Source organism: Pongo pygmaeus, chromosome 18, assembly GCF_028885625.2.
Source record: "Pongo pygmaeus isolate AG05252 chromosome 18, NHGRI_mPonPyg2-v2.0_pri, whole genome shotgun sequence".
In the NCBI taxonomy this organism is placed as follows: Eukaryota; Metazoa; Chordata; class Mammalia; order Primates; family Hominidae; genus Pongo; species Pongo pygmaeus.
The window spans coordinates 82,976,305-82,989,380 of record NC_072391.2 but is presented as its reverse complement, the minus strand read 5'-3'; the positions used below and the strand labels follow the sequence as shown (position 1 = coordinate 82,989,380).

The window sequence follows — 13,076 nt, the reverse complement described above, 5'->3', positions numbered from 1 at the left end:
CTGAAATCTTGGGGACCCCATTCCTGCTACTGAAGCCTGGACAGGAGGTGTAGCGGGGAAGGCACAGATAAACCTCTGTAGAGGCCGTTCTTTCCTCAGCAGTGTCTGCAGCACCTGGGGCCATGCAGGGCACACAGCAGGTGCACAATAAATGCCTGTTGACTGGCCACCTCCCTGGTCCAGGGTCAGAGCTGGGGCGTTACACCTGTGCTGCAAAGGAGGGTGACATAAGCTGGCTCTCCAGGTGAGAAAGCCCAGGCCAAGAGGCAATGTCACAGCAGGAAACAGAAGTGAGCGTCAGATGGGGGATGTCCTCCTTCCCAAGCCCCTGGCCGAATATTCCCATGGAATAAGGGAAAATTGTGCCCCAAGAGTCAGGTTGGAACCAGGAATATTTTGTGTAGCACCCACTCCAGCTGTGTGACCGCAAGGGGGCGACAAGGCCCCCGACCCACACTCACGGGGCTGTAACAGTAGCCGCTGGCACCCAGTAGGTGCTGAATGTTGAAGGAATCAATGAATAAATGCCCTGAGGACAGTTACACCTGCGGTTCAAATCATGTGATGTGAATCTAAGCTTAGTATCAGCTCGTGATCTGAATGACAGCTTGTGTTTATTGTGTGTGCACGGCAAGGCCAGCGCTGGGGTTTTCTCATCCACAGAACGCATATAGAATCATCGCACCGCCTTGGCTGGAGTGAGGACTCAAGTGCGGTCCTCAACTTCTCGTGCTGCCCACCCGGACCTGGGCACTGTTATTAACCCCAGTTCTGCAGGTGAGAAAGCAGAGGCCCAAAGAGGTGGAGCCACTGCCCAGGTGGGCCTTCTGGCCGGCCGTGGCAGCGTGGGTCAGACAGGCTGGAGCCCTGTGTGTGTGTGATGGTGCCTTGGGAAAGAGGGCGTGGTCCCATTCAGGGCCTCCAAGTGGAACGTCTGGGGTGCAAGCCCGAACACTGTTTTTAAAAGAATCAGGCCCCGTGGGGTGGCTCATACCTGTAATCCCAGGACTTTGGGAGGCCAAGGCAGTAGGATCGTTTGAGCCTAGGAGTTCAAGACCGATATAGTGAGGCCCTGTCTCTACAAAAAAGTTTAAAACTTAGCCAGGTGTGGTGGAGAGTGCCTGTAGTTTCACCCAGCACTCTGGGAGACCAAAGTGGGAGAATCACTTGAGCCAGGGAAGTCAAGGTGCAGTGAACCTGAGCCACGGAGAGAGACCGTGTCTCAAAAAATCAATTAATTAATTTAAATGAAATGAAAAAGAACCAGTAGAGGGCGCACGTGAGCCGTGATGCCAGCGCTTGCTCCTGTCTCCAGCGGGTGTCTGCGGTGACCTCTGGGCGGCCGGGAGTTCACCAAGAGCTGGCACAGGGAATGGTGCCCTGACCCCAGGGACCTGGGCATCCTCCACAGAGCCTGGATGTGGCGTCTCGGGCACGGGCTTGCCTGGCTCAGGGCTTTTGAAGGATCAGGGCTGCTGATCCCAGCAGTAGTGAGGGCAGTGGGGCCTGGAGCCGCATCAAGCCCCAGCCCTGCTCCCTGGGCTGTGTGTATTCCCAGCACGTTACCTCCCTTCTCCAAAGCTCAGTGTTCTCCTTTGTAGCATGGGCGTGATGCTAGTGTTCTCCTTGAGGGATGGTGTGAGGGTTGAATGCAGGAGTGCAAATGACAGGCTTAGCCCAGAGCCCAGCTCTGGACGCTTAGGAAGTGGTGGTCTCAGCAGAGAGGCGGCACGGCACTCCCAGCTCAGGACCCCCCAGGCCCCGGCCAGCTGGCTCCCCGAGGGCCATTTCTCCCCACAGTTGGCAGCCCCACACCCGACACCTGGCACTTCCTGCAAGGCTGGTGTCATAACAGTTTTACAGCCAGGGAAACTGAGGCTCCAAGAGTAAAGCCACCTGTTCCCACAGTGGCCCTAGCTCAGAGGTTCTCATCCCTAGCTGTTAAAGTCACCTGGGAGTTTTTCAAAATCCTGGCGCTCCTCACAGAGCCTTGAATCAGCGTGTCTTGGCTGAGGCCCTGGATAGGTGATGTTAACTTCCCAGGTGATCTCAATGGGCAGCCGCGATGGGAACCACTGCCCTGGAGCTAGAAGGGCCTACAGCCGGGTCTCAAAGCCTGTCCAACCTCGCCATGCCAGCACCCGCCTATGTAACCCGTGTGGAAATCCAGCTCCAGGGGCTCGGGTTCTGTGGTCTGGTCTGCGTGGCTCTGCCCCCACTGCAAAGGACAGTGCATGGCCGCAGAGCGAGGGTCAGGGCCTGGTGACCCAGAGCACGAGGCTGGGCTGCCTCCCCGGAAGTGGGAAGGGCTTCCCGCACAGGCTCCATCCCTCTGAAGCCTTGGGACGGGCCTGGGTCCCTGGGATCTGCTCCCTTCTGGAATCCCAGGCTCAGGAAATAGGCTTTTAATAGCCCGAGGCAGGCACATAATTAACAAATAACAATTCTGGCCTTAGCACAAATGAGCTCCTTGTCTGGGGCAGGGCTGGCATTTGGTTTTTAATCCCCAGCATTGGCTTCATCCTCCTGAGAGCTTTCCCTCCTGTTTGGCCACCTCTGCTGCTGAGGCTGGGCAGCCCCTGGGGATGTGAGAGGGGCTGGGGTGTCTCCCTCCTCCCTGCCTGCCCTCCCCTCTCCCTCCCTTCCTCCTCCCTCTCGCCTTCCTCCTCCTCCTTCCCTTCCTCCTCCTTCTTCCCTTCCTCCTCCTTCCCTTCCTCCTCCTTCCTCTCCCCTGTCTCCTCCCTCCTCCTCCTCTCTTCCCCTTCCTGCCCTGTCTTTCCTCCTCCCTCCTTTTCTCCCTTCTTCCCTCTCCCCTTCCCTCCCTCTGTCCTCCTTCCCCCACTCCTCTTCCTTCTCCCTTGTCTCCTCCCTCCCTTCCTCCTGTCCTTCCTCCCCTCTCTCCTCCTCCCCTCCTCTCCCTCCTCTCTTCCCTTCCTCCTCTTCCTCCTCCCTCCCTCTTCTCTCCCCTCTTACTCCTCCCTCCCTCTTCTTCCTCCTTCCCTCTCCTCCTTCCCTCCGTTCTCTCCTCCCTCCTCTCTTCCTTTCCTCCTCTCCCTCCAACCCCCTCTCCTCGGAGACTTCTGCCTGTCCAGGGCTCACTGAGAACCTGATCCTTCCAGATTATACGTGTAGGTTTTGTCCTCAAGCTCCAGACCACGTTAAAATGCAAATGTGTGGTGTTTTATTTTAGAATCTTGGAGTATTCACCGAGGAAGGGGTTTGGAGACTGAGCAGGGAGGCTCCCTCCTGTTACAGATATGATCATCAGCGATTCCTTTTGTCGGGGGCCTCTGCAAGGAGCTCTTTGTGGATGATAATAGAGAACACTTATGGGGCAGCTGGCTGGGTGAAGTGCTTTCGTGAATTCATTCATTTCCTCACACGCACCCCTTCAAGAGGGGGCTGCCCTGCCCACCTGCAGCTGGGATTCTGGCTGTGGCTTTTGTTTTTGGCATGAACAAGCCTCAGGCTTTCGAGGTTCTGTTATTGCCAGTGTGTCCTAGATCCCAGCTCCCCTCCGCAGCCAGTCCTGGATGTTATAGAGCAGGGATTGGCAACCACAGCCCTGAGACCCAATCCTGCCTGACGCCTGCTTTTAGAAATAAAGTTTTATTGAGACAGAGTCATGCTCGTTCGTTTCCACCGTGTCTACGGCTGCTTTCAGGCTGCTGTGGCAAAGCTGTGTGTGTAGTTTGTGTGGCCCACAGAGATCAAATATTTCCTGCCTGGCCCCTTGCAGAAAGTTTGCCAGCTGTTACATGGGATTATGGCTACAGGAAGCACCGGCTCTTGGGGTCAGCCAGATTCCAGTTTGGGGATGGATCCTGGCTCTGCCTCCCACTAGCTGTTCAGTTGTGTGCGGATATTACTCTCTTAGGTCCCCAGTTTCCACATCTGTAAGATGGGGCTGGTGACACCGAGCATGGTGGCAATGGATCCTGAAGGAGCGCACGCCTACGGCCCCAGTAGCTTCTCTGGGCGGTGGCAACACATCCCTTTGTCTGTGGTTGTTTGGGGTAGGGGCGCCTCTCTCCAAGTGACTTCCTTTGATTTGTTTCACACTCTGGGCTTCTGTGCAAGATTGCAGGAGAAACGTTCTCTTCTTTAAAGAGGGTTCAAACCGCACTGTATTAGACCTGCTTCGATGGGGCTGTGTGGGTACCGCTGAGGGGCTCGGAGTTCTGTTGGGCTGAGGTGGCCTCTTCCCTCAAAACTACCCAGCAGTCGGGGACCAAGAATCTTCCAAGGCCGGATGCGGTGGCTCATGCCTGTAATCCCAGGACTTTGGGAGGCCGAGGCGGGTGGATCACAAGGTCAGGAGTTCGAGACCAGCCTGGCCAATATGGTGAAACCCCATCTTTACTAAAAATATAAAAATTAGCTGGGTGTGGTGGCAGTTGCCTGTAGTCCCAGCTACTTGGGAGGCTGAGGCAGAAGAATCGCTTGAACCCAGGAGGCGGAGGTTGCAGAGTCGAGATCACGCTACTGCATTCCAGCCTGGGCGACAGAGCAAGACTCCGTCTCAAAAATAAATAAATAAATAAATAAATAAATAAGTCTTCCAAAGGAGGAAACAGGGTTGGGGTTCAGAAGGTGGGGAGGTGACTGGGGCAGTGCCTGGGGTGAGGGGCGGATGCTGGTCACCGGGTTTGAGAATGAGGGGAGGGAAGTGAGTGGCTGTTCACAGGACAAAGAGGGCTCATCATGGTCACCTCACACCAGTGTGAGGTGTGTGCCAGGGACCGTGGCAGTCTCTCCCCAGCCCAGGGAGTCGGCTGATTCCCCCACTGCCACCCTGCGCTTGTCCATGAAAATAAGAAGGCTGCAAAGAGTTAGACTAACAAAAGTGGGGCAGGGGCACACATGACCACCCACCCTTCCGCCACCAGCTGCAGGTTTGGGGCTTCCCCAAACCACCCTCGTGTTTGTTCATTTGCTGAAAGGACTCACAGAAGTCACTGGAGGCTCTGATTCCCGGTTATGGCTCATTCCAGGGAAGGGACCCAGGTTAAGACCAAAGGGAAGACGCTCACAGGGCAGATCCTACGAGGGTCCCAGGCACAGGCTCCCACTGTCCTCTCCTCGTGGAGCCATGGACAGCACCAACTCCTCCTGACGATGGTGCATGACAGCACAGAGCATTGTCAGGAGGGAAGCCCCTGGCTTCAGTGTCCAGAGTTCTTACTGGGCATTAAGGATTGAACTGTGTCTCCCAAAAATTCATAAGTCAACTTCCTCGCCCCCAGGGCTTCAGAATGTGACCTTCTTGGGAGTAGTGTCTTTGCAGGTGTAATGAGTTAAGATGAGGTCATTTTAGTAGTGTCAGCTCCTAGTCCAATATGACGGGTGTCCTTATCAAAAGGGGAAATCTGGGCTGGGCGCGGTGGCTCATGCCTCTGATCCCAGCATTTTGGGAGGCCGAGGTGGGCGGATCACCTGAGGTCAGGAGTTTGAGACCAGCCTGGCCAACATGGTGAGACCCTGTCTCTACTAAAAATACAAAAATTAGCTGGGCATGGTGGCGCATGCCTATAATCCCAACTACTTGGGAGGCTGAGACAGGAGAATTGTCTGAACCTGAGAGGCAGAGGTTGCAGTGAGCTGAGATTGTGCCACTGCACTGCAGCCTGGGCGACAGAGCGAGATCCGTCTCAAAAAAAAGCTGAGGGGGAATCTGGACAGAGACAAGACGCAGGGAGAATACAATGTGAAGGCAAAAGGCAGAGATGGGGTGAGGCTTCTACGAGCCTAGGAATGCCAGATTGTCAGCAACCACCAGAAGCCAGGAGAGGGGCTTGGAACAGTCTCCCTTGCAGCCTCCAGAGGAACCAGCCCTGCCAACACCTGGATCTGGAACTTCTGGCCTCCAGATCTATAAGACAATGAATGTCCGTTGTTCCAGCCACCTGGTTGATGGTGCTTTATTGTGGCAACCCCAGGAGATGAAGGCACTGGGGCTCCTCTGGAGGCTGATTGATTGCTCACTTTGGAGCTCAGGCTGCAGGCTGCTGTCTCTCTGGACATGACCCGGAGCCCCCCTCCATCAATCACGCCTTTGGACACCCAGTGCAACCACAGCCCCTGGCAAACAAAGACTCTCCTATCAGGCAAGATATTCCAAGGGCTTAGAGAGCACCTCCCAGAAACCGCGGACAGAGAACAGACCTCTTTTTAGGCAAGATTAAATTCTTTACTACACAAAGGGCCCAGAGAGGAGTTGCAGTGCACCCGGGGTCACACAGCTGGTGGCCTGATTCCAAAGCCAGTGTGCCGACTGCTTTCAGTTTTTCTGAGCCTACAGCCTTGGTCAAGCTGCAGGTGAACCAAGAATTTGGCCTGAATGGCATGGCTCCAGGTCCTCTAGGTGTACATGCTTTTGTGGATTCAAACAGATCATGCCTGACAGCCCAGGTGTAACCTGCCTCTCAGAGAAACACCCCTTGGGTGAACAAAGGTTGCCCTGAGAAGCCCCCTGTGATTTCCCCACAGCCAGGTATGAGATTCCCACTGTGCACCTGCCATCCCTTCCTACTGGGGTCAGGGAAAGATTTGCTGACTCTATCAGTAATCTATCACTGCATAACAAACTATGCCAAAACTTTGTGGCTTGAACATCAAACCTTTATTATCGCAGAGTTTCTGTGGGTCAGGAATTGAGGAGTGGCTTATCTGGGTGGTTCTGGCTCAGGGTCGATCATGATGTAACATCCAAGATGTCAGCCAGGACTGCAGTCTCATCTGATGGCTGGACTGGGGCTGGAGGCTCCACTGCTGAGGAGGCTCCCTTGTGGCTGTTGGCTAGAGGCCTTGATTCCTCACCCACGTGGGCTTCTCCACAGGCTGCTTGAGCATCCTCGTAACATGGTGGCTGGCTTCCCCAAGAGCAAGTGTTCCAAGAGGGAGGAAGGAGGAAGTTGCAATGTCTTTTATGACCTCACTGTGGAAGTCACACACCATCACTTCTGTCCTATTTGTTGGAAGCAAGTTGCTAAGTCCATCCACACTCAAGGGCTTAGACTCTGCCTCTCAGAGCCATATTTCAGAACCCCCACACTGACCCTACAATGCTCACTTAGGAACATTGTCCTAATGGTGGTCAACGGAGGCCTGAGAACAGTAGGAAAAATATCCCCCCAACCCCTTATTACTCAGCTTCTCCTGTTGGTCAGGGGCTCTGATACTTGAGCTAATTTAATCCCAGCCTGGCACTGTTTGGGGCAAAACCAAAGTGATGGGACATAGAGACAAGGATTATAACACCTAGCTTAATGCTGCCTGAAGGGTTTTTGGTTGCGTTTAAAATTTTTTTTTTTTTTTTTGAGACGGAGTTTCACTCTTGTTGCCCAGGCTGGAGTGCAATGGCACAATCTTGGCTCACCGCAACCTCTGCCTCCCGGGTTCAAGCAATTCTCCTGCCTCAGCCTCCCGAGTAGCTGGGATTACAGGCACACACCACCATGCCCAGCTAATTTTTTTTTTGTATTTTTAGTAGAGACGGGGTTTCTCCATGTTGGTCAGGTTGGTCTCAAACTCCTGATCTTAGGTGATCTGCCCACTTCAGCCTTCCAAAGTGCTGGGATTACAGGTATGAGCCACCACGCCCGGCCTTTGTTTTTTGTTTGTTTGTTTGTTTTTGTATTTTTTAAGATGGAGTCTTACTCTGTCATTTAGGCTGAAGTGCAGTGGTGTGATCTCAGCCTACTTCAACCTCTGCCTCCCAGGTTTAAGTGATTCTCCTCCTGCTTCAGCCTCCTGAGTAGCTGGGATTACAAGTGTGCGCCACCACACCCGGCTAATTTTTGTATTTTAGTAGAGACGGAGTTTCACCATGTTGGCCAGGCTGGTCTTGAACTCCTGACCTCAAGTGATCTGTCTGCCTCGGCCTCCGAAAGTGCTGGCATTACAGGCGTGAGCCACCACGCCCGACCGGCATTTGAAATTTAAAGCACTCCTACTTACTCTGTCTCGAGCATGCGCTAGGCTCAAGGGAAACACAGATGAATGAAATAGAGACTGTCCTCCAGGTGTTCACAGCAAAGAGAGGCAGAAGTAAAAACAAATCATGTCATTCATTGATGAGTGAGTGAGTGCAGATGGGCAAAAGAGGGAGCAGCCAGATCTGCTGGGACACCTTTCCCAAGGAAGAGCCCGTTGCACTGGGCTTTGAAGGATAAGCAGGAGCTTGTTACTCAGGCAGAGGAAGAAAGAGCATCCCAGGCGCGGGGGAGCAGCATATGCAAAGGCATGAAGGGGCCCCGGGAGCCCAGGGAGTCTGGGGAAGTGTGAGCGCTTTGGAGAGTGGGGGCTGGTGGTGGGGAATGAGGCTGCAGCTGGCTGGGCCACGTGGTAAAGGCTGAAAACTGGACCCAGAAGCCAACTAGCCTATGATCAGCATTTCCCAAAATCTGTTTCCCGACTCATGGTTCTGTGAGATGTGAGGGGGGCTCCTTTTTCGTTCCTGAGACTCTGGTTTTCATCTGTGATGCGGGGACAGCTGCGCCCCTTGCTGCGAGGCATCAGGACCCAGGTGATGGTGAAGGGAGGGTGGCGCCCGCGGTTCCCGGCGGCCACTGATGCCTGTCTCTCTGTCGTGTGTACGTGCGTGTGTGCTCCACGCCTGGCTTCTCAGGCTTTCAAATGTGTGTCAGCAGCAGCAGCAGCAGCCACGACGAGGCCCCCGTCCTGAACGACAAGCACCTAGACGTGCCCGACATCATCATCACGCCCCCCACCCCCACGGGCATGATGCTGCCGAGGGACTCGGGGAGCACAGGTGAGGCTGTCCCCTCCGCCGCCAAGTCGGGTCGGGTCTGGGGGCCCGGTGGAGACAGCTCTCAGGGGCGTCCTTCTGGGCCACGGGGCCGAGCCTGCGTCCCCACCTCCCCCTGGGTTCATTAAACATTTATGGTCAGACCTGTGTACACTGCACCGTGAGCCCCCTGCCACGGCGCCAGCCTCAGCACGACGCGGCGTGTTAAGTAATTAGTAGACAGCCCCTGCCAGCAGCCAGGACGATTGATGGATGGGGCCGGGCTGGCCCGCCACGCCGCGGCTCCCGCCAGCCGAGGTAATTGATGGATGCTCCTTCCCCTGCCAGCGGGAGGACCGCTGCTCCATCTTGTTGGCCGCTGCGGTTTGGCTGGACAGGACAGACTTGGAAACACAGCCCGTGCCCAGGCTGGGGCCGGACCCTGGGCCTTCCAGATGCAGCTCACTGCTGGAAGCCGCGAGGAAATAGAGTTCTTCCCAGGGAGAGGGTGAGGAGGTGGGAGACAGAGGCCCAAATCGGCAACCCCACCTGCCTCTCTGTGATACCTCTGGAGCTGGTGGGACAAATTGTTCATGTATTCATTGAGCAGAGATTTATTGAGCTGGGCCTATGCCAGGTGCTGAGGCTGCTGCTATGGATAATAATAATAATAATAATAACAACAACAACATTGGGGATGGTCGTGATAGGTAGCACCGTACTGAGTGTAATGAATGGATTTTCTTATTTAGTTCTTACAGGAATTATCAGAGTTCAGAGTTAAGTACAGATTTCATCCCCATTTTATTATTTGTATTTATTTATTTTCTTGAGATGGAGTTTTGCTTTGTTGCCCAGGCTGGAGTGCTGTGGTGCAATCTCAGCTCACTGCAACCTCCACCTCCTTCATTCAAGTGATTGTTCTGCCTCAGCCTCCCGAGCAGCTGGGATTACAGGCGCCTGCCACCACGCCCAGCTAATTTTTGTATTTTAGTAGAAATGGGGTTTCGTTGTGTTGGCCAGGCTGGTCTCAAACTCCTGACCTCAGGTGATCCGCCCACCTGGGCCTCCCAAAGTGCTGGGATTACAGGCGTGAGCCACCACACCCCCATTTTAGAAATGGGTAAACTGAGGTTGAGAGAGGCTGAGACACTTGCCATGTAGCTAGCTAGTCAGGGGTGCAGCAGGGATGCAGCCCCAGGCTGTGTGATCTGCACTTCACCCCATGGACCCCAGGCCAGATGCCCTCCCCACAGGTGGCATCAGCTGACAGCCATCATGACATGGGTCTCGCTGGGCCCATGCAGGGGACACGGCACCCATGAGGCGGGTGTAGGGTGTGTGGAAGGCTGTCTGGGAGGGGGAGTCCATAGACCCTTCCAGATGTCCTGAGCTTGGGTCTCCGCTTGCCCAGCAGAGCGAGTGACTGGGAGAAAGCTGTCAGGCCCCTCTGGGTTGGGCCAGTGCAGGTGCTGGGTGGAGCCATTGTGGGTGCAATGGGGCACATTCCTCTGTAACCTTTCCAAGTGCCTAGCACCAGGCTAAATGCTTTTCACAAATCTCATTGAATTCTCATTCCAACCCTTATCTCTAGTTTAGAAATGGGGAAACAAACAGGTCCAGAGAGGGACAGTGCCTCGCCCAGGGACACACAGCAAGGTGCGAGAAGAGCTGGGCTCTGGCTGCAGTGCTCCTCCTGCACCCCAGTGCTGTCTAATCAGAGAGCCCAGTGTGGGCGGACAGAGGCTCAGGTCCTTAGCTCAGCTGTCACAGTCTCTTCCCTCTCTGAGCCTGTGTCCTCACCTATAAAATGGGATCATACCACCTTCCCTGCTCCCAGGACCAGTGTGAGCATAGGGGAGACACAGGGTTACTCTACAAGGTCCGAGCCCCAGGGAGGTTCCTGAACGTTGGGAGGGGGTTCCTCTTAAACTTAAGCAGCTCCGGGGTCCAATTCACCCAGAAGGATCCAGCATCACTGGGCTGGGTCCCGTTGTTCAGCCTCTGGCAGCAACAGAAAGCAAGGAATCCCAGAGGCCCCAGCCCTGCAGCTCCCAGGGAAACAGGCCTTGGTGTGGTGGGGGCAGGGTGCATCCAGGTGTCCATCCCCTCTTTCTCCTAGTCTGGCTGGATGAGACAGGGTCGTGCCTGGATGATGGAGAAATCGACCCGGAAGCCTGAGGAGGTGTCGTGGGTTTGTCTGGCTGGCTCCTGCTCCAGCGGCCTGGCTTCAGGTGTCCGGGGGCGTGGCTGCCTGGAGCAGGTGTGCTGAATACCCTGGATGGGAACTGAGCGAATCCAGGCCTCCGCTCAGAGAGATGTGGCAGGACCAGCGAGGAATCCAGCCTGCCCACTTCCAGAACAGTGTTTCCCAGGCCCCGCTGAGTGGACCAGACCTCTGACACCTCCAGGTTCTTGCTGACTCCGGCCTGGTGAAAGGGAGCGCCATGGTCCCGGCTGTTGGGGTCCCAGGGAGAGGCTCTCTTCTGGACAAACACACCCTCCCAGCCCCCAGGGCTGTGCAAACACATGCCCCTGCCATAAGCACCAACAAGAACTTCTTGCAGGTGGCGTGGCTGTTTTTTATAAGTTGTTTTACAGATATGGAAACAGTCCAAAACGGGATTTATAATTTCTTTTTTGCATTATAAATAAAGATCCTCTGTAACAAATAGTGAATCCTTTTTTTTTTTTGAGACGGAGTCTCGCTCTTGTCTCCCATGCTGGAGTGCAATGGCGTGATCTGGGCTTGGCTCACTGTAGTGTCGCCTCCCAGGTTCAAGCGATTCTCCTGCCTCAGACTCCTGAGTAGCTGGGATTACAGGCATAAGTCACCGTGCTCGGCTAATTTTTGTATTTTTAGTAGAGATGGGTTTTCACCATGTTGGTCAGGCTAGTCTCAAACTCCTGACCTCAGGTGATCCACCCATCTCAGCCTCCCAAAGTGCTGGGATTACAGGTGTGAGCCACCATGCCTGGCCACAAATGGTGAATCCTGCTTCTTGGGTCAGGAGGAGGCGATGGAGCATGCCAGGTAAAGCGTGGGTTTAAGAGAGACGCTTAACATGGAAGAGCCAGTCTGGCGTGTGCAGGCTGTTGTGGGGGTCTCGAGCCCCTCCATTTTCAGTCTGCTGTGTAGGCCTCAGCGTGGCCCAGCCATGGGCTCTGCAGTCACATGGACCTCGTTTGAGTCCCAGCTGTAGGATCCTGGTAATAATACATCTCTAAGGTGAGTGGCAATGTTGTGTTGGCTTTTTTAAATCACATCACATCAGGGCCGGGCACAGTGGCTCACTCTTGTAATTCCAGCAATTTGGAGGCTGAGGCAGGAAGAGCTTGAGGCCAGGAGTTCAAGACCAGCCTGGGCAACATAGTGAGACCCTATCTCAATCAATCCACATAAATACATAGCCAGTGTCCCCATCTTCCCACAGAGCACTCTGATACTGGTGTGCTTGCGCGTGTAGTGTGTGTGTGTGTAGAGCGTACGTGCATGAGTGGGTGTGTGCATGCATGTGCAGGTGTGTGCATGTGTGTGGCATGTATGTGTGCATGTGTGTGGTCATATGTGTATATGCTTATGTGTGATGTGTGTGTGTGTTTGTATGTGGGTGCGTGCATGTGTGTATATGTGTGTGTGGTGTGTATTCATTTTCTCTTTTTTTTTTCTTTGAGACAGAGTTTCGCTCTTGTTGCCCAGGCTGGAATGCAACGGTGCGATTTTGGCTCACTTCAACTTCTGCCTCCCAGGTTCAAGCGATTCTCCTGCCTCAGCCTCCCAAGTAGCTAGGATTACAGGCATGCGCCACCACGCCCAGCTAATTTTGTATTTTTAGTAGAGACTGGGTTTCTCCATGTTGGTCAGGCTGGTCTCGAACTCCTGACCTCAGGTGATCCGCCTGCCTTGGCCTCCCAAAGTGCTGGGATTACAGGCGTGAGCCACCGTGCTCAGCCTTTTTTTTTTTTTTTCTTTTCTTTTTTGAGACGGAGTTTAGCTCTTGTTGCCCAGGCTGGAATGCAATGGCGCGATCTTGGTTCACTGCAACCTCCGCCTCCTGGACTCAAGTGATTCTCCTGCCTCAGCCTCCTGAATAGCTGGGATTACAGGCATGCACCGCCACTCCCAGATAATTGTGTATTTTTAATAGAGACGAGGTTTGTCCATGTTGGTCAGGCTGGTCTCGACCTCTTGACCTCAGGTGATCCTCCCACTCGGGCTCCCAAAGTGCTGGGATTACAGGTGTGAGCCACCGTGCCCGGCAGTGTGTATTCATTTTCTGTGGCGTCCCCTGAGTTTGGTTTTCCTTGTGTCTCAGGATCTCTAGAG

General features: G+C 54.4%; 1 protein-coding gene across 1 annotated transcript in view; it reads left to right on the top strand.

Moving 5' to 3' along the window:
- C18H16orf74 (chromosome 18 C16orf74 homolog) overlaps positions 1–11,421 on the top strand; it is a 43,968-nt gene extending 32,547 nt beyond the window's left edge. Inside the window, exons 3-4 of the mRNA XM_054453155.2 lie at positions 8,630–8,773; positions 10,872–11,421. Of these exons, the coding sequence (XP_054309130.2) occupies positions 8,630–8,773; positions 10,872–10,930 (203 nt within the window). The 3' untranslated portion in view covers positions 10,931–11,421. The remainder of the gene's footprint in view (positions 1–8,629; positions 8,774–10,871) is intronic.
- Positions 11,422–13,076: the final 1,655 nt, after the last annotated feature.